Here is a 25,752-nt window from a genome sequence, read left to right as displayed (position 1 = left end):
AGGGAAACCCAGCCAAATAGGCAGGGTATAAGTAATAAAATTATTTATTATTATTATTCAGAATTTACTAAGTAGGCCCAGCTATGTTCTCAGGGATCAAAGACACAAAGAAGTTCCCACAGTCTTACCTTTTCTTTTTCTTTTCTGTAAATGATATTTATTAAATTTTCCATTTTAACAATCCAATCAAACCACATTAAACATTCCAAATTATACAAATTATCCAATAATCAAACAATCCAAATGTAATACCAAATTATAATTTTTTGGGCAGACTTCCCATGCTCTGAGGTCGGGGGGGGGGGTTCTAATCATCTCATATTTCTGTTGGTTATTTTGCAGATTAGTTGTGCTGCAGAAGGTATGAGTATGACCCATTCACCAGGGTACTGAGAGAGTTACATGCTGCTCTTTATATACTATACCCAATTGACACTGCTTAATTACCACAAGTTAACAGCACCTGCTATACTGCTTCGCAGCTGTAAAACTAGGTCATGTTATTTGCTCTGGCCTTTAAAGAGATACACATCTTGTGAAACAATAATGAACCTTAATATTTAAAGAAACCATTCAACAATTTCTGCTGCTTTTTGTAGTCATTTCCGATAGTTCCCATAAGTCATTCTGATGTTAATCCTTCATTGTTTTCAACAGCCTCTGAGTTCATCCAGCAAGCGAGATAAATCAAAACAGTGTGTTTCTGTGTGGGTTCTTATGTCTTTCTTTCTTTCTTTCTTTCTTTCTTTCTTTCTTTCTTTCTTTCTTTCTTTCTTTGTGCTTCCAATCCAGCTATGGCATTCACCTTTCACTTTCTGATTTTTATAGTTGCCTGTGACATTCCAATATGGAGGAGATCTGACTTTCTGCCAGTTGTACCAGGCATATGTCAAAAGTTTCTCCACCTTTTCTCGTCCAAGCAATTAATGCCAACAGCCTTGATTTTTCGCTTGCAAAGCCATTTCCACACAGTTAATAATTGCTAGAACCATATTACATCAGTAAATGCAATATTCTCCAGTCTCGCTTGCTTGCATAAATAATCCGGTAGTCAGTCCTTCCAGAGGAGATTTTGCCAGGTAACATAGCAAAACGAAGTATCGAAGTGAAACAAAGAATGCTCACCACCACCCCTTCCGTTCCGACACACCAGCTCCACACAGATGATAATCCTTCTTCCACTTTAGCACTTCAGTGGCTGAATTAATTAGCAGGGTAATTTCTCCCCCCTCACTCAGAGCATGTCCATGACTTAAATTCGATTTTTAATCTTAAGAAATTGAAGTTTGTTGCTCATGGAGGCGACTTTGGAGAGTTGCCAAGAAACGCACGGCGCTTTCCATCCAGCGGCCCCTGCCCCCTCATTCCTTCTGGATTTGGGGCCAGGTGTTGGGCAAATGAGGATGAGACTGCCACCCCTGACCCTGGGGGAGTTGGGAGGCCGATTACTCCAATCTCAGCCTCTAATTACCCGTGCGAACGTCTGCGATGGAATTCCAGCCTCCTCCATGACACCAAACCGGAAGTCCCTCTCAGTCTTACCTTTTCATATTTTTTCTCTCTCACCAGCACAGGCACAACACGAACATCACTCAGGGTACTTGGAAGGTTGGAGGAGCTAGTAGCTAGCACAGCAGAGGACTGATAGAGGTCTTCATCCTTAAGACTGCTGGTGATTTGGGTCTGCATCAGTTTCAAGTGAAAACAGGGTTAGAATAGTCTGAGACGAGTAAATGACTGGCTAGTGATACACAAATGAAGTTTTGTTTCCTCATTTCTAGGACATACCCTCTCCCATCTCTCTTGCCAATTCTTCCCACATTATCTCTGTTACTTGTAACATAACAATCTGATGCAGACCATTTTTTAGGCTATAAATATTGAACTGGAAACTTAGCCAAAGCAGTGAGGTATGATGGAATTTCACCCCTCCTTGATTCTCACTCTGATTCCTATGTGACTTAAAATTAAAACAAGACAGGTTGGCTCTGTAGCAATATAACAGGAGTTGAGAAACACTGGGGTGAGAAAAGGATTCGCCTGGTCAATATTTTACAACAGGTAATCCTCTCAGCTCAGCAAGTGGTTTTCCTCCTGCCAGATACAGGATTCTCCATCATGTAAATTAATGTGGAACAATATGTGCTTCCCAGTAAGCCACAGATCAGTAGAAACTGGCCATAACCCAAAATTAACTTTAAGATGAAATTCTTAACTCTTTTAGAAGGTTGCAGAAGAACCCTCATTTACCCTCCTCCCTATTCCTCCTATCATACTTGATATTTTGAAAAAGGCTAACCAACTCTGACTTTAGAATCCTTACAAAAGCAGTTTACTTCCAGGGAAAGAAGGAGAGTGTAATTTAATACCAGTTCAATGTATTCCTTTCCCTCTGAACGATAATCATTTGTGGTCTCAGGTAGGAATAGTATTTCTACAGCAGGAGGTGAGCCAACTGTCAGGAGTTTCATTCTCTCTCGTGCCGCAGTGTGTGACTACTAGATCACATGCTTTGTGTATTGACATCCTATTCTTTGGAACCGTGCAAACAGAAGGAACTGTACACCGCTTCCGTCTTCTTTGTTCTGTTGTTGTCCTCTCTCAGAGGAGAAGAGACATGCCATAATGGCTCTGTTCTTTATTTTGATCCTGTAAATAAATCACTAAATCCAGATGCTACATATCCTCAGTATCAGCTTCTTTTAAGCTCTGCTGCTTGCTTGAACGTCTGGAGGAGTGAATGCTGTGCTATGTGTTTTGGACCAGTGCCGGAAGAAGGCCGTCTCCCACCCAGAAGCACCAACACCAACATGGCTGAAATGTTACAGATAAGTAGCCGTGTTGGTCTGCCATAGTCAAAACAAAAAAATTCCTTCCAGTAGCACCCTAAAGACCAACTAAGTTAGTTCTTGGTATGAGCTTTCGTGTGCATGCACACTTCTTCAGATAGAAGAATCTGAAGAAGTGTGCATGCACACGAAAGCTCATACCAAGAACTAACTTAGTTGGTCTTTAAGGTGTTACTGGAAGGAATTTTTTTGTTATGGCTGAAATGGTGTGAGTGGGATGGCTTCCAGCTTCAGGAGAGAAATAAATATTAAGGATTGTGGGTTTGCAGGGATAAGATCCTAATTGCAATCAATATGACCAAATATAATGCCTGAAAAGTTCCATTTGAGTTGCCTCTTTGGGATTTTCTACCATACCTTGCAGAACTGGATACAAATGGATTGGCTGGGAAAACCCAGCCAGATGAGCAAGGTATAAATATTATTATTATTATTATTATTATTATTATTATTCAGAATATACTAAGTAGGCCCTGCCATGTTCTCAGGGATCAAAGACACGAAAAAGCTCCCGCAGTCTTACCTTTTCATATTTTTTCTCTCTCACCAGCACAGGCACAACATGAACATCACTCAGGGTACTTGGGAGGTCTTCATCCTTAAGACTGCTGGTGATTTGGTTCTGTATCAGTTTCAAGTGAAAACAGGGTTAGAATAGTCTGAGATGAGTAAACGACTGGCTAGTGAAACACAAATGAAATACCTGATCAGTATTGTTTCCTCATTTCTAGGACACACATTCCCCCATCCCTCTTTGCCAATTCCTCCCACATTATCTCAGTTACTTGTAACAGAACAAGCTGATGCAGAACATTTTAAGGCTATAAATATTGGACTGGAAACTTGGCCAAAGCAGTGAGGCATGCTGGAATTTCACCCCTCCTTGATTCTCACTCTTAATCCTGTGTGATTTAAAATTAAAACAAGACAGTTTGGCTCTGTAGCAATACAACAGATGTTGATTTACCCTCCTCCCTATTCCTCCTAGCGTACTTGATATTTTAAAAAAGGCTAACCAACTCTCACTTTAGAATCCTTACAAAAGCAGTTTACTTCCAGGGTAAGAAGGAGAGTGGAATTTAATACCAGTTCAAAGTCTTCCTTTCCTTCTGAATGATTATCATTTGTGGTCTCAGAAAGGAATGGTATTTCTACAGCGGGAGGTGAACCAACATGGCTGAAATCGTCTTTGGGTGGGATGGCTTCCAGCTTCAGGAGAGAAAGAAATATTAGGATGTTAGGAAAGAAACTGTGGGTTTGCAAGGATCAGATCCTAATTGCAATCAATGTGACAAAATATAATGCCTGAGCGTTTCATGCAAGGGCAATTCAAGTACTTCATAAACATGCTTCCATTGCCACCAACAGAAAACTGAACAAAAAGCATGAAAAGCAATTGTAGCCACTGCAGTGGCTTTGCAAAGTTCAAACATTCCTTTTGCCATTCCTCCCACAGCTTTAGCTCACAAAAGTCACTGCAACCTTAAACAAAACTCATGTCCCTTTTGTTTTTAAAAACTGGATTCCGCCCACCCCCCATTTGTTTTGCTGTGTGATTTGAGTTTAAATATATATATATATATTTAAAAGATCTTACACCTGAAAGGTGGGAAAGCCCCACTGCACAAGCAAAAGCCATTCCACTCATGCAATGAATTCATTGGATCCTACCCAAATGTCAAACACTTGGTTTGCTGTTATGCAGAAATAAGAGCAAATCACAGTTAATACAAACTCCAGTTTGCTGATTACCTCCAACTCATTGTTTGAGATCATGGTTTGTCAGGACCAAAACAAACATTGTCTGTGGCAGGGTCAGAATTTAAAACAAACTATTTGTTTTCGTGCTATTTCTGAACCCAGAATATTCTCCAAACCATTAGCAGAGTTTGTGCATAACTTCCCAACAATTGTCATCTTATTCACAAGTTTGCCTCCACACTTTAAAGGGCTAGAAATATCCATTTTTTAAAGCAACAACAACAAATTTCTCAAGATTTGAACAAGACCTTGTGGAGCACAAACAGCCTCATTGCTTATCCCTTTTTAGGACCACTCCAAAACATGACAAGGCTTACACATCTGCAGAGTCTTTTGTAAAATACCAGCTCCAAATAAACTAAGAACTTAGCGCCAAAGAATGTCCTAGGCAGATATTCACAGAACTTTCAGCAGAAGATGGGCAGCAGTTTTCTAGCAATCAACTCAATGGTGACAGCTAACTAATTGAGAATAAAGCCCTCATCTCCTAAACAATAGGCAGGATACCAATTTCATCCTAGCTTACTTCACCCAAATGGTTGACTTGCAAAGGAAGAAAAAAAAAAGTGGTCCATACCAATACAGGCAGTTCCTTTTTTGTAGTATGAATGCCTTCTGTGGTCACAAGTGGTGACTGGTCTTCTATAGATGCTTCAGCAGATGGAAAAGGTAAGGCCTGGCTGGGAGGTTGTCCGGCTGCCTGCCTATCTTTCAACTCCACCTGCAAAGTTGTATAAGGAAGGAGAAATTCTGTTGTTCCAGAGGGGAGTGGAACTCAGCCCAAGCTTCAGAGAGAAGACTTCAACAAGACAAGGGTATCTCTATATCCCAAGCAATCTTTACAGTCTTAATACAGTGGTACCTCTGGATGCGAACGGGATCCGTTCCAGAGCCCCGTTCGCATCTTGAAGCGAGCGCAACCCGCGTCTACGCAGGTTGCGATTTGCCGCTTCTGCACATGCGCGTGACGTCATTTTGAGCGTCTGCACATGCACGAGCAGCGCAACCCGGAAGTAACAGGTTGTCGCGGGGCGCAACCCAAAAATGCTCAACCCGAGGTATGACTCTACTAAGAGTGAGAGTCCCCTCTTCTCTTTGAACCACAAGTAGATACACCCAAACAGTACCATAGCCACAAAGAAGAAGAAGCAGGAAGATTGTAAGAATAGAAGAAATAAATAAAAAGGGCTTTCGATTTTCTGTCTGTCAGTTTATATATAAAAAGATTATTAAAGTATTTACTCCAGGATGATATCCAACTCTTCCTCCTTCCGTTAGATGATAATTTCCCAACCTTCAGACCCAGACATCTCAAGTTCATTCATTTTCACACCCCAGCCTCCCTGCTCATTAAAAGGCACATCTCATATAATATGGCTGTAGAAATCACTACTAAGGGAATATACAACAGCAATACAAAATGAAAAAACAAAGCACTTATACCTCACCTTTCTCATCCTAGCTACCCATCTCCTTTGCAAAGTAAATCTTGTATTCTGTTTGCAAATCTGGGCTGAAGATGCGACCTCTAAGAGAGTTTATTTGACGTAAGGGCATGGGAAGAGAAAGATGAAGCAGCAGTGGGCATGAAGAGAGGAAAGAAATCCTGTAGAGAATTCAGGAGAAGTAAAAACAAAAACAGGAGGAACCTCTAGAGAATAAACTTGAGTACACCACTGCAGCAAGGCTATAGGAGGAAAGAGTTTAATTGGTATGCCCATGGGCTTTAACACAACTGGAGATTATACACAAACATCTCGTGAAGGGGAGTGTGGCAGGAGGAGTCCAAATTACCAGCAGTTCTTGTTTGACAATGGCAGCACCAGAAGACATAGTGGAGGAAGTATAAAAGGCCGCAAAGGGGGTGGGGTGGGGACATACAGGGCCCCGGGTTGCCTCAGCCTCAGTTTCAATCTTTCCACAGTAGTGACCCTGCCAGCACAAGCCTCTAACCAGGCATAGGGAGGTCTCTGCCTAATCCAACACTACCCCAGTCTGGAGAAGGTGCATGTGCAAATAGCAAAAAATAAGCTTCCATGAAAATTCAGAGGATGACTCTGTGAGGCCTGTGAGGGTCTCAGAGTATGAATGGATATGAGTGAGTAAAGCCAGATGACATGTGACTCTGAAGATAAAAAGATTGTTTGATTCTGAACATAGAAATAGATTCTGAAGAAGAAAAAGGTTGAACCAGCTAATGTAACGTAATGAACAGGATGGGCAAGCAGGATGTACCAGACGTTTGGATGTGTCAGAGAGCATGCTGAGACAAGTAACTGTTCTCAAAGGACATGCTGAAACAAATACCTATTCATGAAGATAATAGGGGGAATCAGCATGACCTAGTCCAACCCCCTGCAATACAAGAAGGTGTAGTTGTCCCATACAGGGATTGAACCTGAAACTATATAAAGGCTGGAAAGTCCCCGGCACAAGGCGTTGCTATCCTGCCGCTGAGGTGGCCGCCCAAAGACTTATAAAAGAAACTGATAAATTCTTTTAGTGGGTCCACCCATCTGATATGAATGAGAGGAGAGAATGAGTTCTTATTAGTTATTACCTGTTAATCAATAAAATTATTTCTAGGAAGATTTGGGTCGTTTTGTTTTTCTTGAAAATGCTCTGATCTAAAAGAATCTCCTGTCACTAATTGTATGACAACACCAACTTGGTAAGAATAAATAGCATTTGCATAGAGTTCTCTGTTACACATGTGTCTACAGTCAGCCAATCATATAGTTACATCAAGGCATCCTGTCGCAATCACAACCCACTGTGGCAAATCTTAACATTAACTAATTATTAAGTAGTTGTCTTCATTCATTAACCTTTGATTAAATATAGCCAGTCTCAATGGCTGATTCCATTGTTCCAAACTGACTTATGATTAAGTGACATTACTGATTCAGTGCGTGTTGCAATTCAAGTTTCTATAGTGATTATGAACACTCTACTACTGAAGATGGGTTAGCTACAACTCACATCCTTATGCTATGCTACAAAAATGGATTCAATAAAATTTGAGCTTTCTCCTTCATGTGTATGTACATAACCACACACAAAGAGAGAATGAAAAAGGTAGCTAACGGAACAGCTCCCTTTTCACACTTCCTGAGCAAGGGTTGGGCTCCCCAGTCTCAAGAGGTGCACATGGTTCAACTGAAGAGGAGGAACAAGTCCCAGCCCAGAGAAAAACAAGTCACAAATCCCCACTACTCACTCCTGCTCAGGACTACTCCAACACATGGGCACACTTGTACACTGGCAGGCTGCACAAGCAAAATACTAACAGCAGTGAAACTGAAGCCAAAGAATCCACACCCCTATGCAAATGAAAAAGGTTTTTCATCCCACCACAGGTTCTTCCTTTACTGTGGCTGGAAGACCTTCTGCTGCTGTCTTGGATGGAGCATGCACAGGTGACAAAGGAGCAGTCTCACTGGGAGGGTCTTCAGAGGTCTGACTGTCTTCCAACTTGACCTGCAGAGATTCGTTAAGAGGATGATGATCACAGAATTATAGAGTTGGAAGGGACCCCCAGGGTCATCGAGTCCCACCCCCTGCAATGCCGGAATGATGAGGATGATAAGGACTGCTTTGTCAGTGGAGAGTTGAACTTAACCTAACCAGTGTTGAGAGACGATACTTGAACAAAAATGGCCTTGTATCCTAATAAAATATTACTGCTAAGGTGTGAGGGTTTTTTATTATTTAGAATACCTACATCCAGCTGATACCAATTTTAATGGGGTTTTATTGTGATAATATTTTTTGGGAGCCTCAGGTTGCTACATTTTAGTTCAAGATACGTCCCTGGCCTTCCCTTATCTCAGGTTGGGCATAACCAGCCTTGTGGGGGAGACTGTGGGAACATCATTATGCAGGCTCAGCAACTCAGCAGACCGGACAGCTATGTACGTGATATGCTCGCTTCAGGGTTATGGTGCCCAGCTATCAATAGGTGATAGCTGGGGGTGGGGGTGGGGAAGGAGGGCTACTTTCGTCCATTTAGAAGTTTCTGGAAGCAGTGGTCAGCAATTGAAGTTACACTGAGATGAAACACTCACAGATGACTGACCAACAAATGCTGTCTGCAAACTGCTGCATCACGACTGTCTGCCTACGTCGTTGCTAAAGAGAAAGGACTGAAACCTAAGTATGCCGTTACAGCTATTGCTATTATGATTGTAAATAGTGTTACCATGATGCATTTATGATCAGTCAAGCAATAAATCACTTCAGTAAGTTGTACAAGGCCTGTGAGTGTTTTTTTCTCAAAGTGTAGCTTCAATTGCTGATCACTGCTTCCAGAAACACTGCTAAATGGACGAAAGCTTCTAACGAGGTGCCTACACACAAGTATTCTCATGTAGCGAAAGTGTGATGTACTGTGACCTTTAATAGAGACAAGGAGGTCACTAGGGATGCCCTCTTCCACCCATATCCCATATCCCTGCTACATCTGCTCTTAGTAATGTGTAGGGAGCTGTTTACCTCAGTTTCCTCTTTTTCCTTTGATGGCACTTCCTGTTTGCTCTGTGGGCATGTTGAGGAAACAGAGGGCAAATGAAAACTGAAATCCTTTGCAGACATGATGGTTTTGCTGGACTTCTGATCCACCTAAAGAAATGCCAAGCAGGAAGGGGGAAAGGTGCAAATAAGAGACACTTATATTACTGCTGCCAGTGCTGTGTTTGCTTTAGGATCCAACACAGCTCTGGAAAGACTCACTGAAAACCTGCTTTCGATCCCAAGGAATCTTGGGAATTATAGAACTATGAGAAGGATTGCAAGGTTATTTCATTTTTAAAGGGTCTGCTACTGGAGAGCCACTGCCAGTCAGAATAAGAAACAATGTTCGGACAGATCAGGGCCTGGAGAACAGAGCCAGCTGGTGGGTCAGATGCTGTGTTTCCCCCACCCTCAGTGGGTCATTTTGAAAGGTGGGCAGGCTGGCTCATCCATCAATCGCCTGATAACACTACAACATCAAGTGATCCATTTTCCCTTTGTAGCACCTGGGGAGGTGGGGATTTTGGCCCAGTTAAGTGAGGATTGAAGTTACAAGCAATAAGCACTGACTTCAAGCAACACTTTCTGCTGGGGTCTGTTGCGCTAGAGAACCCCCACAGCAGAGGCAGGGAGGGGTGAAACAGAAAGACAGGAGGTAGATCTAGATGGAATCATGGGAGAAAGGGAAGGAGGAAGAAAAATAACTCTCATTGATTGTGGGGAGGGGGGATGAGAGAGAAATGAGCTCCCACAGAGTGCTGCAACACTACTTAGAGGTTTCCTTTCAATCAAGCAGTATGCAGGTTTTGTTAAATAAGCCACATTTTGACAAACATCAGAACACATTTCCAGGATTTGTATCTACATTTCCATTCAGTTAATGCATAAACCTTTATTCTCTCAGCAACCAGGTAAAGCCATGTTACTCTTCAAAATGTTACAAGTTCTTCCTGCTCTGAGAAACCACAGGAAAAAGGTCCCTTCACAGATCGAGAACTCACCACCTTCCTCAGGAACTACCTGTTGCAAGGTGGCCCAGACTTCTCCTACAATTACCTTGGATGTGTCAGTTTCTTTCCTCAAACTTGTTGAATTCTTCTGCCCTTGTTTAGATTCTGGTGTTGCTGATGGTCCTCCAGATTTTTCAGAATTATTTCCCTTTCTATTTGGCTGTAGCACAGGAATAGAAAGATGAGTCCAGTGCTGTGAACTCTAGCTTGTTTTGACAGAGCTTCAGCACCTTTACAAACAAAAGTGTAGCAGGTGAAGCTTTCCCCCGCCCCTGACTTCGGTGTTGTCATGAAGTGATGGGAAAAGCTTCTCTAGCTATTCCCCCCATATTAGACAGCTGTTCAAGACACAAGAGCCCCGTTGGAAAATAATGTTGACAAACCCTGAACAGTGGGGTGTCAAAAAGAGGCAAAATGGCAAATTTTGCTTGTGTATCTCAGAGGCCGTCTGAATTAGTTAGCTACTTCTTCAACCATACAGACCAGGCACATAGTCATGAGAAATCTTCTTCCCAAACTTTACCCCACATCACACCATCCCTTGATCTCTGCCACACGTGTAAGAGACACCCTCCCTGTAGGAACTAGCCACAGCATAGGTTCATCGCTTACCGTCATATTGATTAAGCACGAGGAACGGGATGAGTTTTTAGAACGACCTTTTCCTGCAAATAGAGAAACAAACTCAGCATGCAATGCCTCTGCCACAACCTGAAAGTTTGGATGTGTGGGACAACTTTGCTTTGTTAAGTCTTTTCAGGGCAAATGGATGAGTACTGGAGTTTCAGTTACAGATAGATGACATGCTATTCCAAAGATCAGGTAAAAGAGGGGAGAGACTCTCTCAGTGGATAGAGCAAATGCTTTGCACTCACAAGGGTGCCACTTTCAAATCCTAGCATCTTCAGGTAGAGCTAGAAAAAGTTTCTACTGGAAGCTTTGGAGAGCCATTGCCAGCTATAGTGTGACTAGGTAGAATGCAGTTTCCTACGACATATTGCTGAAAACTCCTGCTGTTATTTATTGTACAGTGGTACCATGGGTTACATACGCTTCAGGTTACAAACACTTCAGGTTACAGACTCTGCTAACCCAGAAATAGTACCTCGGGTTAACAACTTTGCTTCAGGATGAGAACAGAAATCGTGCTCCGGCAGCACAGCAGCAGCGGGAGGCCCCATTAGCTAAAGTGGTGCTTCAGGTTAAGAACACTTTCAGGCTAAGAACGGACCTGCGGAACGGATTAAGTACTTAACCCGAGGTACCACTGTATTTATCTACAGAGCGGGAAATCTATGACAAGCTTTTAATTTGAGCCAGTCTTCATTCGGGGCTCACCAACCTGAGCTTTACTCTACAATTCTAAGGACAGCTCCAAGCTTTCCAGGTTTGTGTCCAAACATGATTTTTTGCCACACTGCTTTCCCCATGAAAACCTACGCTTTACCGCTGAATTGAAGCAAATGGCAATTTACTCAATTCAGTGGTAAAGATCAGATTCTCCTGAGGAAAGTGTAAGGCAAGAGGGGGAAAAAGCCCTCAGACAAGGACTGGGAAACTGCAGACCTGTGCCTAGAAAGCACAGGGCAAAAGTCAAGTATGGACAAGCTCTAGATCTCCACTTTGGGATATTTGAAGCAATATTAACGAACACTACTTTTGAGTACATGCTAAATGCCAGTGTCTTTTCTCTAACCACAAAGCTGTCCCTGCCACACATCTGGAGCAGGCACTCCTAGCAGAATTGAGCCCCAGAACCTCTCCTTTTTTATTTAGCTGCTTCGGGCTTCAACTGCAGATCCTAGATTTTGGAAGCTCAATGAGCCAAACAGGTCAGCCTAGCTGGGCCATTCTCTCAACCAGGGAGGCTGGTTCTAGTGAAAAGCAAGCTTTTGATATTGGGAGAAGTGAACTAGTACAACTAAGAAGATAGCGTGTACATTTCGCTACATTGTTATTATTTTGTTCATGTTTGTACCACTTAATAAAAATCTAAAAATCATTTAAAAGTGGCATTCAGTAACATTTCCTGATGGGAAGTTTTGCTTCTGCACATGACTCTGGCAAACCGTTCTCAGCTGAAGCATTCCTTCTTCATCCACCCTAGAATGTTCAGTTCACATTGAGTTCATGAAACATTGCATCCTGACCTGTTCTTAATGCATGGTTGACCACATCTATGAATGCTATATCAATCACTAGTAATAGTTTAAGTCTTGCTACATCAATCACTAGTAACAGTTTAATAAAGAGGTTTTCACGCCTGTCCAATTCTGTGTTCCCTTTCCCAACCTTTAATCTATTGATGATTAATGCTTATATGCAACCTTTGCATTGTATTTGTGTTAACCAATCAGCAACAAGCACATACGTGGCAATGCTGTAATATTCAATAAAAGGGACTCCTCGAGACATGCTCGGGAGATGCCTCCCATATGACACTTGTCATTCGTCTGTCGTTTATTTCAACCCAACAATTTCCTAAAAGATAAAAACAAGATAAAAACAAAACAATCTATCACAAATAAAACTGTGCTCCTTCAACCACAAACATAGCATGGATGAGTAAGATTTTACGGGGGCACTGTCCACCACATAGCTGTGAAATGGGTAGAGGATCAGAGGAGGAGATGGTCCAATATTCAATCCCACATATATATTTTCAGCCTTGCCTCTGTTTTTGGTTGTTGCTCCCAAATATTTAGCACTACTTTTAGCTCCTCTATGATGGCCTCGGCTGGAATGTGCCCCACTGAAATATCCTTGAGAGTGATTCCAACCACGGCCTCGGTAAGCAACGTTGTAGTTGTGAGGTTTGCCACGATGTACCCTGAAGAAACACAAACACAGTATTCTGCATAAGTTGCCTTTACTGCCATCAATCATGAGCTGTAAACCAGAGTTGGCCAAGTCACCTTAGTAGATTCAGCTCAGCATAGCCCCAGGGATGGGGATCTGTAGCCACCCATATGTGGTACAACTTCAGCTCCCATCACTCCTAGCCAGCATGACCAATAGATGTTTTGTAGTTTTTACTTTCTAGAAGGACCAACAGCCTACTGAGCTGCTTTTTTAGAAATGTTAATTTTAACATCTTATTAGTTTTTACGTCGCTTCATAACTTAATTTTAATTCATAAGCTACTATGAAAATACATTTTGTTAAAAGTGTGGGATGAACATATTCATGTTCTTAGAAAGTTTAAAGTTTAGCATCTTTTTATTAGTTTTTAGTTTGTTTATTAACTTAATTTTGTCATTAATTTATATTACACTTTGAAAAAGTGGGGACAAATATGTGTACATGCATATATAATATGAATAAAAATAAAATGCAGAAGTCACTTACCATGCGGGTGGTGTATCTGGGCAGTAGCTGTCCTGCTGCCAATCCCAAGAGCCCCTCCAATAGTTTTCATTTTGCGAATTCTGGGCAGGGGAAAACATTTCACACTGTTACTAACCCACAACTAGACTAACTGGTCAAAACAGGAAAAGGGAAAGAACAGTTTTGCAAATGCAAGAACTGCAACTTACTAACAGTGGATAGCTCACCTCCAAATCTCAGGTACCAGAAGCAATGTAGCAACCCCAGTTTCCCTCTTTTGTAACTTACTTGATGATTCTTGTTTAGATTATTAATTGGTCAATGCTGCCAGCTCTGCTTCTTTCCTTCCTCCTTTGTCCCCATGCCATGTCAGATGTTATTCTGAACCATTTCTACCCAAAGGATATTGGAAGTTATAGTCCAACACTGCCTGGAGAGCCATAGGTCCCTTTTCCCCATCATAATGAATGGTGTTCAAGGTAGAGTATTGTGAGTGCTGACTCCTAAGATTCTGCTAGCTTACTGGAAGCATTGGAACAGGGAGTTAGAATATGCTGTACAGTCTAAACAATTGAATTTGCTTTAGAATCCATATTTTTCTTTAGATTTAAAACTCAGACTGATTCAGCAAAAAATGATACTTTGGGTATACTGAACTCCACAACATCTTTATAGGAAGGCACTGTTAATTAAAACTTTAAAACTACAATTTGACTAGTATTATATACAGTGGTGGCTCAGGTTACAGACTCTGCTAAGCCAGAAATACTACCTCGGGTTAAGAACTTTGCTTCAGGATGAGAACAGAAATCGGGCGGCAGTGGTGCAGTGGCAGTGGGAGGCCCCATTAGCTAAAGTGGTACCTCAGGTTAAGAGCAGTTTTAGGTTAAGAACGGACCTCCAGAACGAATTAAGTTCTTAACCCGAGGTACCACTGTATATTTATTGTGTTTCCAATTAATTTTATGAAACAACTCATTTTTAGAATTGGAAAATATTATTGAGCAAAAAACAACGGTAGAAAAGTTTTTGTTAAAGCTCTTTTTCTGCAGAAAATGATCAAGCTCCCTGCATGTTATCTTCATTCCTTAGGGACAAAAGCCATTCTAGTTTGCTCCAGCTTTCAGTAATAGATATTCTGTTTCTTTTACAGCATCAATATATGCTAAAACTACTTGAGTCAACCAAAGATCAAGACTGTGTTGGGGAAAGTAAAAAAGACTTAAGCAAAATCAGCAACAGCAACTTACGGCTGCATAAAACCCAGGTCCATACTGTTGCCTACCCCAGAACATGGGGTAACCCCTCTCCATATTTCAAGCCCTGTGGAAGGAGGTAAAAAAAGACATTTCAGGATACTTTCAGCTTTTCAGCCACTACTGTGCAAATGAACCAGGCAATTCAGAGTACAGGCCAAGCCTCTTCCTTCCTCAGTTGAACAGCTGCCTGTCCTCTTAGGTCACATTCAGCCAGTTGACCTAGGCTCTGCCCTAGGGAATCAGACTGAGATAAAAGCATCAATTCCAGGTTCTAGGGCAAGGCTGGGAAACATTTGGCCCTCTAGCTGTTGCTAAACTACAACTTCAATCAGTCCCAACATACACTGGTAATGACCAGAACTATGGGACTCATAGTTCAACAACATCTGAAGGAGTAAAGCGTCCACACACCTGATCTAGGGCATGCCCAGAAAGTGGAGGGAGTACAGTGGTACCTCGGGTTAAGTACTTAATTCGTTCTGGAGGTCCGTTCTTAACCAGAAACTGTTCTTAACCTGAAGCACCACTTTAGCTAATGGGGCCTCCTGCTACCGCCGCGCTGCCGGAGCACAATTTCTGTTCTCATCCTGAAGCAAAGTTCTTAACCCAAGGTAATATTTCTGGGTTAGCGGAGTCTGTAACTTGAAGCATATGTAACCCAAGGTACCACTGTATCTGCTTTAAAACAGAAAGTTACAGTGGTGCCTCAGGTTACAAACGCTTCGGGTTACAAACACTTTAGGTTACAAACTCTGCTAACCTGGAAGTAGTACCTCGGGTTGAGAACTTTGCTTCAGGATGAGAACAGAAATTGTGCTCCGGCAGCGCGGTGGTAGCAGGAGGCCCCATTAGCTAAAGTGGTGCTTCAGGTTAAGAACAGTTTCAGGTTAAGAACAGACCTTCAGAACGAATTAAGTACTTAACCCGAGGTACCAGGATGAGAACGGAAATTGCGCGCCAGCAGTGGGAGGCCCCATTAGCAAAAGCGCGTCTCAGGTTAAGAACGGTTTCAGGTTAAGAACAGACCTCCAAAATAAACTAAACCGAGGTACAGTACCACTGTACTCTAAAAAAAGGTAAAGGTACCCCTGCCCGTATGGGCCAGTCGTGTCCGACTCTAGGGTTGTGCGCCCAACCCACTTAAGAGGCCAGGGGCCAGCGCTGTCCGGAGGCACTTCTGGGTCACGTGGCCAGCGTGACGAAGCTGCTCTGGAGAACCAGCACCAGCGCAGCACATGGAAACGCCGTTTACCATCCTGCTATAAAGCGGTACCTATTTATCTACTTGCACTTAGGGGTGTTTTCGAACTGCTAGGTGGGCAGGAGCTGGGACTGAAAGACGGGAGCTCACCCCGCCGCGGGGATTCGAACCGCCGACCACGCAATCGGCAAGCCCTAGGCTCTGAGGTTTTACCCACAGCGCCATCCACGTCCCTACCACTGTACTCTGCTTATGCACAAAGGTACTCAAGCGAAGATGACAGAATTGTTTTTAAAACAAAGCATGGTATTTCTAGTTTATAACTGAACTCAAGAGTTGCCCATAGCTTCTCACTTCGTTGCTATATAGATCAGAAGTGGGCAGACTTTAGGTGTGAGAAAGGTTGCATCCACATCATACATTTAAAGCACTCTTATACAACATTAACATGGCTTCCTCCAAAGAATCCTGGGAACTGTAGTTTGCTGCTAGGGGAACTGTAGCTCTACTAGGAGTAAACAAAAGTTGCCAGGATCCTTCGGGGGAAGCCATGATTCTGAAAGTGGTATAAATGTGCTTTAGCTATGTATGGTGGAAATCAGTCTTGTGCTATGATGACTGTTTGTTCCATCTGCATAGGCATTTCAGCTTGTGAGGTGATGATGCTCCCAACCCCCCACCCAGCACACTGTTTTGGGGTTCTCCCAACTCTCCCATGTGGGGGGAAGGGGGGTCTGCATTGTGCAAGCGGAAGTCATTGCACAAGACTTCCACTGCAAGGGCTCAGTAGCTGAATCCTGCCCAGAGCAAAGCAACAAGATGCCATTTAGAGTAATCATGAAATGATAAATGGTGCCTGCAAAGTCCTTGCATGGTGCTCACCAAGATCCACACACACATATATATTTTTGCCGTCACGAAAAGAGTTCAGCTGGTATCATTGTCCATTGACCTGTGGGAGCATGTGGAGCTAACAGTCTGCCACACTGGCTAAACCCAGTTCTTCTCCTCTGTCTTCTATCCATCTTCCTACTGCCAAACTTTGTCATGCTGTCTGCTCTAGATCTGGAATGGTTTGAGCTACAAAATGATCCAAAGGTAGGAGCAACTCCTCTATGAGGAAAGATTTCAATATTTTCAGTTTATTAAAATATGAATAGCGAGGACATGACAGAAGTTTATAGGATTTTGCATGGTGTGGAGAAAGTGGATAGAGAGGGGTTTTTTCTCCCTTACTCATTGTACTAGAATGCAGGGTCATCCAAACAAGCTGAACGTTGAAATATTTAGGACAGACAAAAGAATGTACATCTTCACACTGTAGCCAAATAGCCACATAGGTAGCCCCTCCGCCCAATTTAGAATGTGCCTTTCTGTATTGTATGCTTCTCTCTGTATTTCTGTATTCTTGTTATTCTTTTCAGTTTACCAAAGCTGTACCATTATTTGCAAGTGGGGAGAGCATGTAGCACTTGTAGGGCCCCCTGCCCAGTTAACAGGGTTTAGGTATGCATACTAGTGTAAAGGAAAGGCTGGTACAGAGTCAATTACACTGACCAGAGCCAGCTGGAAGATCAAAGAACTGTTGATTTAAATCATGATTTAAGTCACTAGTCAGTAAAGGCTTGATTTAAATCATTTTTTTACAGAAAGACTAATTCTTGCTGGTATAATCTTAATATTTACAACCAGTTGAAGATTTCATTTTTGGAATAATAAATTTTCAGTGTCGTTTTTACATTTATATCAAAAATTACCGATTTGGTTATACAATTAGAAATACATAGACCAATAATTATAAATTATTGTGAGGTTTAATAAGTTAACTGCTTATATTTGGACAACTTTTCTGCTGTACTTTATTGGAAGGAGAAAAATAATCACTTCCTTAATCACAATTTAAACAATTTAACTAAAACAATAACATTATAGCATATGTATCCATGTTTGTAAACCGATGTGGCTAAACAATTTAAAACAAAAACTTAGACTGAGTTTAGCACACATGAAAAACAAATCCTTATTTCCTGATGAATAGCCTTTGGACTATAATGTAACTTAAACAGAAAACTCTCTTTAGAAAGATGTTTCCTCCAAAAGCATTTTATTTTTGAAAAATCCGATTTAAATATTAAAAATCTGATTTTTAAAAAAAATAATCATTGATTTTTATCCATCCTGGTGGGAAGAGACCCTGGGCATCATATAGCCCAACCCCTCCGATTGAGGAAGAGACCTTCATAAGATACAGGGAGTTTTAGGTAGAAAACAACTCCAAATATGGGGTGTCTAACTTAAAGGCCAGGTAAAGAACCATGAGCTGTTCAGATGTTGCTGTAACCAATAATATTGCAGAGATGATACAGGCATGAGGGCTTCATGTATTTAGAATGCCATATAGATGCCTTGAATTCTTGTATTGAGGCCTCAGCTTTTGGAATTATCCACTGGGGCACCTTTCTTTCTTGCTGCAGTAAGTAATAAAGCTGCTCTTTCCACCACACCTTTTGTCTGGAACTGGGAAGAAGGACGAGGCGTATTTTCAGACCTTCCTTTCAAAGGGTAACAACGCAGCACATAGTTAAATTATGGTATTTGCTTCTACATGAGGCCACCAACTTGGATGGTTTTAAAGATTAGACAAATTCATGGCGCATAAGGCTACCAACCACAATGGCTGCATACTATTTGGGTATCGGAGGCAGTAAGCAATCTGAACACCAGTTGCTGCAAATCACAGTGAATAAAGGGTGAGATGAAGAACATAACTCTTAACTCTGGGCAATCCTCCGCAAAAAAAAGCTCAACAACTCTGTGCCATCTCCCCCCATTTTTAAAAATTTGAGTCCCCAAAAATACATGGAGGTGTCTTATACACAGAAAAAGGCGGTACTCTGGTTGGCCTGTTATTTTCACCCACCCATAGGGAACCCACTTAAGGACTCTATACAGGCTCCGGAATACCCCATAAGGGAAAGGGAGCAGTTTTTCTTATAACACCACATACAAAATCAGAGGGCCTGAGGCATGGGCGTAGCCAGGGGGTGCAGCTGCGCCCCCTAAATCAAGTAAATAAATAAAAATACTTAAACTGACCAATTGCGTCCAAGATAACTCGGTTCTGCCCACCCCCAAAATAACTCCTGGCTATGACCCAAAACAGCTACAACTCCCTTGAAACCACGAAAGTTAAAATTCTGTAGCAGTATAACTTAAACGGTTAGCACTGAAGGAGAGGGGAACAATACCTCTGAAACGACTAGCCCTAGACTAAAAACTTGTGCAGCTACAAGGGCATAGCCCCAGGTCAAGTAAAACAGTAGAAATACTTAACTGACCAATCACGTCGGTTCTGCCCCCCAACAAAAGTTCTGGCTGTGCCCATGTGCAATATTTAGGAAACTAGTTTTGCCCTTCTGCGCGGGTAGTTTTTAAAAAGGGAAAGCCTTCTCCTTCCCAACAAGAAGGCCTCTTCCTTAAGGAAAGCATCTTCCTCAACGCAGCACAAACCCAACTGGTCGCTCTCCGCCCCGCCCTTCATACAATCGCTGTTTCAAGGAACAGGGATGCATTTCCATAGTATCGGCTTTTGTTTGGGGGTGGGGGCAGTTACATTAATGAACTTCATTTCCCAGAGGTCCGTCAGCAGCATATTATAGCCTCTACCAGCAGGATCCTGCAAAAGTCTTTACCTTTGAGCTCCAATCGCTGTTTCTCCGTTGCTGGAAGAAACGTGGTTGGGAGGAGAGCTGCGCGCTGCGCGGTCCGCACCAAATCGAACCTGGCTGAAGCTTTTCGGTGTTGCGAAAAGACGAGTGCAGCCCATTGAAAGAGAAAGCGAGGAGAAAAGTGGCTCTCAGCGCCTCGGCTGCCGAAAAGAGGAAGAGGCGCCCAAAGGCGCTCCAAATCAACGCCGCTGCTGCTTCTGCCTGTGTACGATTGTCACCCCCAGTAACCTTGGCGCGGGCTCTGCTCTCCCCTGCAGGCAGATGGGAGAAGTGAGCCGGCGAAAGCGCGCGCGCTGAAACCGAAAGTCAGAGAAGGAGAAGGCCCGCTTTTGAGAATCCCCCTCAGCTGCGAAAGGCTGTCGGGAAAGCGATTGCGTCTCCCTGGGGCTGCCAAACGGGCATAAAATCTATATGGGTGTGATTTCTTTAGAGATCGCTGCAGGCCTCTTCTGCATGGGAGGGGGGGAAAGAGAATTGCACGAGGCGATTGATAAGGCTTAGTTGGTCAAATGGCGCATTGCGCGGGTACTTTCTTCTCCATTCCATTAACTAGTTAAGGCTGTGTCGTTATCTCAGCATTTCAGCTACTTAGGAAGGAAGATGGAAGGCTGAGGGAGATGACGGCTTGCAAGCTGTTCGCCGAGTTCCCGCCCTGACGTGGGTTGTGAATCTAAACTTGCAACTGCACCGCTCCATTTCCTCGCCCAATGCCCGATTTAGGTATAAGCTAAACAAGCTATAGCTTAGGGCCCCATTCTGTTGGGGGCCCCCCAAAAAAATTAAAGAAAAAAACACCTGAATGTACATTTTCAAAATTTTAAGATAAAAAACAAAATAAAACCTACAGCTGGACATATAAAGGGCCCCATTACCTTCAGTAGCATAGGGCCTCATCAAACCTAAATCCAGCCCTGTCCTAGCCCCGGTTGGAGGGAGCACTGAATAAGAGGCAGTAAAAATCTTCTGCATACTACACATTCAAAGTACTTATCCTGTTGTTTTTAAATGAAGGCTAAGTGCATTAAATTGCAGTGTAGTAATTTGTGTTTGAACTAGGACCTGAGAGACCATGGTTCCAATCTTAATTTCACATATTGCCCTTGTGGGGTCAGAAATGGCGGTGACAAGACCTTGGGGTCGTGGTAGGTGTCGAACCCATGTGTGGAGGCTGTGAAAAAGGCAAATTCCATGTTAGGGACTATTAGGAAAAGAACTGAAAAGAAAACTGCCAATGCAGTATCATAATGCCGTTAGTGCAAATCTATGGTGTCAGTGCAATTCTGGCCGCCTCAGCTCAAAAAGAATAAAGGAAAAAAGGTTCAGGAAAGGGGTGCAACCAAAATGATCAAGAGGATGGAGTGATTTCCCTATGAAGAAAAGTTGCAGCGTTTGAGACTTTTCAGTACGGTGGTACCTCAGGTTAAGAACTTAATTTGTTCTGGAGGTCCGTTCTTAACCTGAAACCGTTCTTAACCTGAGGTACCACTTTAGCTAATGGGGCTTCCCGCTGCCGCCACATGATTTCTGTTCTTATCCTGAAGCAAAGTTCTTAACCTGAGGTACTATTTCTGGGTTAGCGGCGTCTGTAACCTGAAGCGTCTGTAACCGGAAGTGTCTGTAACCCTAGGTACCACTGTATATGGAAAAGGTGAGCGAGAATTAACGGGATAGAAGTGTATAAATTTATGCATGGCATGGAGAAAAACGGGTAGAGAAATGCTCTCCATCTCAACACTAGGTCTCCTGGATATCCAGTGAAGCCGAATGTTGGAAGACTAAAAGAAAGCACTGCTTCAACCAGCACATAGTTAAGCTGTGGACGCAATAATGGCCACTGACCTAGATGGCTTTAAAATAGGTTTATTCAAATTCATGATGACTGTGCTCTGGTTCCAGTGTTTGGAGCAGCACTGCTTCTGAATGCCAGTTGCTGGAAACTGCAGAAGTGGAAAGTGCTCTTGTGCCCGTATCTTGCTTGTGAGTTTCCTGAAGGCATCTGGTCGGCAACTAGATAGAGCCATTGGCCTGATCCAGCTGGCTCTTCTTAGTTTCTTATGTTCACAAATCACCACTAAGACTGGCAGGTGCTGGTTTCACTCAGTCGATAGAGCATGAGACTCTTAATCTCAAGGTTGTGGGTTCAAAAGATTCCTGCATTGCAGGAGGTTCAACTACATGACCCTGAAGTTCTATGAAGAGAAGAGCTAGTCCTCAGAGGTTGCAGTCCCATGCCCACTCACCTCAACAGGTCTTCCTTCTGAGTAGATGTGCATAGGATTGTATTGTAAGTAGCTATATCTCGTGATATGAACGTAGATGGCCTAAGTAAGTTGAGAGGTACCACTCATGAAAAGGACTGAACGTGCCCAGGTTTGGAGATCTTCAGGGGAGGCGTTTATTTCAGTCTCACTTTAGAATTGTAGAGTTTGAAGGAACCACAAGGGTCATCTGGTCCAACTTCCTGCAATGCAGGAATCTTTTTGCCCAGTGTGGGGCTTGAACCTGTGACTCTGAGATTCAGAGCCTCATGCAATCCTGCAGTTTGGTGCGGGGCCTTCCCATCTGCCTTCTCCCTGCTTTCTTAATGGCCCATCACCTTTCCTTTGTTCTCTTAATCTGTGTATGTATGTCTGTGATTGCCACATTGATGACCTGTGACAATAGTAACTAATCAATGCCACCTGTTTTACAGTCATACAGGAAATCAAGATCAATAATAGTGAAGTCCCAAGTAAGGTCACAGTGAAATCATATGGTCAAAATGCATATAATAGTGGCTATTTTATATATTTGCAGGTTTTTGTTAGAACTATATGTAATTAAGGGCCACTAGGTGGCATAGAAAGTCTGTGGTTGTTCCTTTCCTTGAAAATTATGTGTGATTATTTTTTCCTGTTACAGCCACCCAACAGGCATTCCTATTGCATGGGCAGGTAAGTCCAAATTGTCCATGGGCAGGTAAGTCCAAATTGTCCAGGGTTTTCCACATTTGGACAATGGTTTCTCTGGCAGCCATCAACAGAAATTACAACAACTCCTTTGCTAAAACATCCTTGTTCAGCCTCTAAAGATTGATAGCAGGAAAAGCTCAGGTGTAAAGTGGAGGGCCTGGTGATACTAATTCCTGGCATACTTTTTACTAAAAGTTGCATATGCAGGGGCATTCCCATCAAAGATGGCGGTGTATGCCCTTAGCCTTACATCCTGTCCATATTCTGACCAAGGAAGTAAATGCGACCTAACTTTATCAATCAAATACTTTTAGTGAAGTTGCTTTGATGCTAGCTGATATGGACTTTATGGGCTTGCTGGACCAATGCCTATTCCAAGCAGCTTCTTCCATTTAAAATCCCAAGTTGTCTTACCACACTATCTTCAGACCCAAGAATGGACCAAGTTCCAGGAAGATCTTATACATGAAGAGACAATGCCTTTCCCTTACCCAACACGTACCAGGAATGGCAGACTATTAAAAATTTGTTGTTGTTGTTGTTATATATTGAAGTGCTCACCCTGGCCACCAGGGGTATTGTGTATACTGTATATAGTTTTCACTCAGGTCCACGTCAGTTAATTTACGCGGGAAACCCTGGGGTGTGGTTGTTACAATGTTGACATCCGGCCGCCTATAAAAGCAGGCCGGCTGAGCTGTTCAGTTCACTTCAGTTCAGTTCCAGCTTACTATAAAGAACCACTTAGAGAAATCTGTGTGTCGTCTGCTTTGTCAACCCACTACTTTATTATTATTATTATTATTATTATTATTATTATTATTATTATTGGCGTATTAATAGTGAGTGGTAACTGAATAACAAGCAGGCATTCTAACCATCTTAGAAAAACAAAACAATAACTGGTAATCAACAATCTGATTAGCTAACACTGTGGTCATTAAAGAAAATTAATACAGAGAGAATTGAGAACCTTTCTTCAGTTGATTTTATTATTTATTGAATTTTAAACGTTTAATTTTTTGTTATGTGCCACCCTGAAAACTGTTTTAGTCTATAAATGTTGTAAGTAAATAATATAAAATAAATTGACATAGCTGGGAGTAGGGAGGAAAGCTTAACAAAAACCTAAGTGCTACAGTGATCTAGTATGTGTTTTCACTCTCCTTTGGGGGAAGGTCTTACAGGCCCTCTTGGGGACATCACCATGAACTCTGGGCAGAACCTTCTCCCAGGCCACTTCCATGGCTTTAGAATTGGAAGCTAGCCTTCCTCATAATGCTGCAATGCTTAGCCAAGATTTGTTTGTTAAAAGTATTTGTATCTGCCTTATAACCAAATGCTCAAAGTAGTTGTCAGGGAACTGCCATCAGTGCCGGAGGGAGAGAGCAAAAGCCAGAGGGATTCCAGAGAGCGTCCAGGGATCGAGAGAAGCAGCCCATCTTCTGGGGAAGAGAATCAGCGTAGCACCAGTGGAGAAGGGGGGCAGATGGGGGAAGCGGCGAGGCGGTCCCATGACTCCTTGCCTGGGACCAGCGGGGAGAGTAGGGGGCCTCCGTTGCCCACGCCCTCCTTGCGCAGAAGGCTTTCGCGCAGAGAGAGTAGGAGGAGACTAGGCGTCAAATAGCTTATTTGCTTGAAGAAGAAGAAGAAGAAACGCCCACTGATGGATTCTGCCAGCGATTGAGTCAGCCATAGGTGAGTGGCTGTCCAGACAGAAAAGGTTCACTTTGGCAACCCAGCCAGGTGTTTGCACCCAGCCGGGGAGATAGGCACCGGCTTACGCGCGAGCAACCCCTAGAACCATTACAGCTAAAAAAGAAGAAGATGCAAAACAACACAAAATAGGATGTAAGAGCAGTAAAAAAAGTACCACTAAAACAGCTAAAATCGAATTAAAAGAGCTTTCAGTCACTCTTACTGTTAAAAATCATACCCTCATAGAATTGTAGAGTTGGGAGGGACTATGAAGACCACCTATGTCCTAATCCAACCCCCTACAATGCAGAATTTTTTTGCCACTAGACTAAAATCCACAACCCTGGGATTAAGGGTCTCATGCTTTATCAACTGAGCTATGTGCTGTCTGTTATAGGTGGATATCATTGGAATTAACCTTATTTCATAAGGGCAGTTGCCACAAACATCTGGCAGGACTGAAACTGTACTTGTAAACTTTTATTTAAGCTATGATGGAGGAATGGATGGAGCAAGAGGGAGGAGGGAGAGATTACAAAAACATTTTGAATTAATAAAAATATGAAGATCTTCACATTACCTTTTAAAAAACAAGTAAGGCAGTAATTCTAACTCTAAGCATTTAAATCAGTTGAGTTGAATTTAATTCTATGGTCGATCTTGGTAACTGAGAATGTGTTTATAGAAGTGTTTGTTTGCTTTTTAAGCTTTTCCTTGGGATAAGAATTTATCTGAGTGCAAAACTCACTGGGAATCTTGGGATTGAGGTATATGCATCTTTAGAAGTGCTCTTCGTGTGACTTTAACAGCCATTGCAATGTCCTTGGTGTCTGAGCTGCAACTATGCTGCTGTAGTTTTTCTGTCATTAGCACAATCCTGGACATGCTTCCTTTCACACTGATACCACTGTGCTTGTTTTGTGGAGTTTGTTCCCAGGTGAATGATTGCAGCCTTGGGCAAGTATTGTTTTTTTGCTCCCTCCATTCTTAACTGCGGTGCCCAAAGGGTGGTCGTCTCCCTCAACCCTACATGGGGCATCTAGGTAGGGGGGGAATTAAAGCATGAGATTTGGTCACATCAGTGTTCTGGTGACAATCAGTTCTACCTCTTAGTTATATGCTGCTGAGATACTGTAGCATTGTTAAATTTTTGTGTCTGGCAATAGACATGGGTAGAATAAATGCATTCAGGGTAGAGTAGAGAGCTAAGTGCAGGGGCGCCGACTTATAAAAAATATTGCAGGGGCGGGGCCCATACCGACTTATAAAAAATATGGGGGGGGGCCAAGACCTCCAAACCGCTGCTGCTGGGGAAACGAAAGGGGCGAGCCCCGGGCTGCCCCGACCTTAAGTGAACCTGTGAGGGCCGGCCCTTTGCGGCAGCCGATTGGCTGCCGCCGTGGGTGGTGAATATTAATGAGCTAGGGGGAATCCCCGCTTCTCGCTGGGCTGACGC

General features: G+C 42.8%; 1 protein-coding gene across 3 annotated transcripts in view; it reads right to left on the bottom strand.

The window, feature by feature from the left end:
- LOC309372222 (uncharacterized protein) overlaps nt 1-19,769 on the bottom strand; it is a 29,981-nt gene extending 10,212 nt beyond the window's left edge. The window contains exons 1-12 of one of the 3 annotated variants that reach the window (XM_081915565.1): nt 19,612-19,769; nt 14,710-14,782; nt 13,481-13,560; nt 12,805-12,962; nt 10,745-10,797; nt 10,179-10,292; nt 9,105-9,230; nt 7,963-8,090; nt 5,188-5,332; nt 3,936-4,058; nt 3,373-3,471; nt 1,543-1,683 (exon numbers count right to left, since the gene is read on the bottom strand). In XM_081915565.1, coding sequence (XP_081771691.1) covers nt 1,543-1,683; nt 3,373-3,471; nt 3,936-4,058; nt 5,188-5,332; nt 7,963-8,090; nt 9,105-9,230; nt 10,179-10,292; nt 10,745-10,797; nt 12,805-12,962; nt 13,481-13,560; nt 14,710-14,772 — 1,230 coding nt within the window. In that variant the 5' untranslated portion in view covers nt 14,773-14,782; nt 19,612-19,769. Of the gene's footprint in view, nt 1-1,542; nt 1,684-3,372; nt 3,472-3,935; nt 4,060-5,187; nt 5,333-7,962; nt 8,091-9,104; nt 9,231-10,178; nt 10,293-10,744; nt 10,798-12,804; nt 12,963-13,480; nt 13,561-14,709; nt 14,783-19,257; nt 19,281-19,611 lie in introns of those variants that run through there. The other 2 variants (XM_081915566.1, XM_081915567.1) reach the window with 2 other exon arrangements.
- Nucleotides 19,770-25,752: the final 5,983 nt, after the last annotated feature.

Source organism: Podarcis melisellensis, assembly GCF_964234715.1.
Source record: "Podarcis melisellensis genome assembly, chromosome: 6".
Classification (NCBI taxonomy): Eukaryota; Metazoa; Chordata; class Lepidosauria; order Squamata; family Lacertidae; genus Podarcis; species Podarcis melisellensis.
Note: the sequence above shows the minus strand (reverse complement) of the source record. Positions and strands in the feature narration are given on the sequence as shown.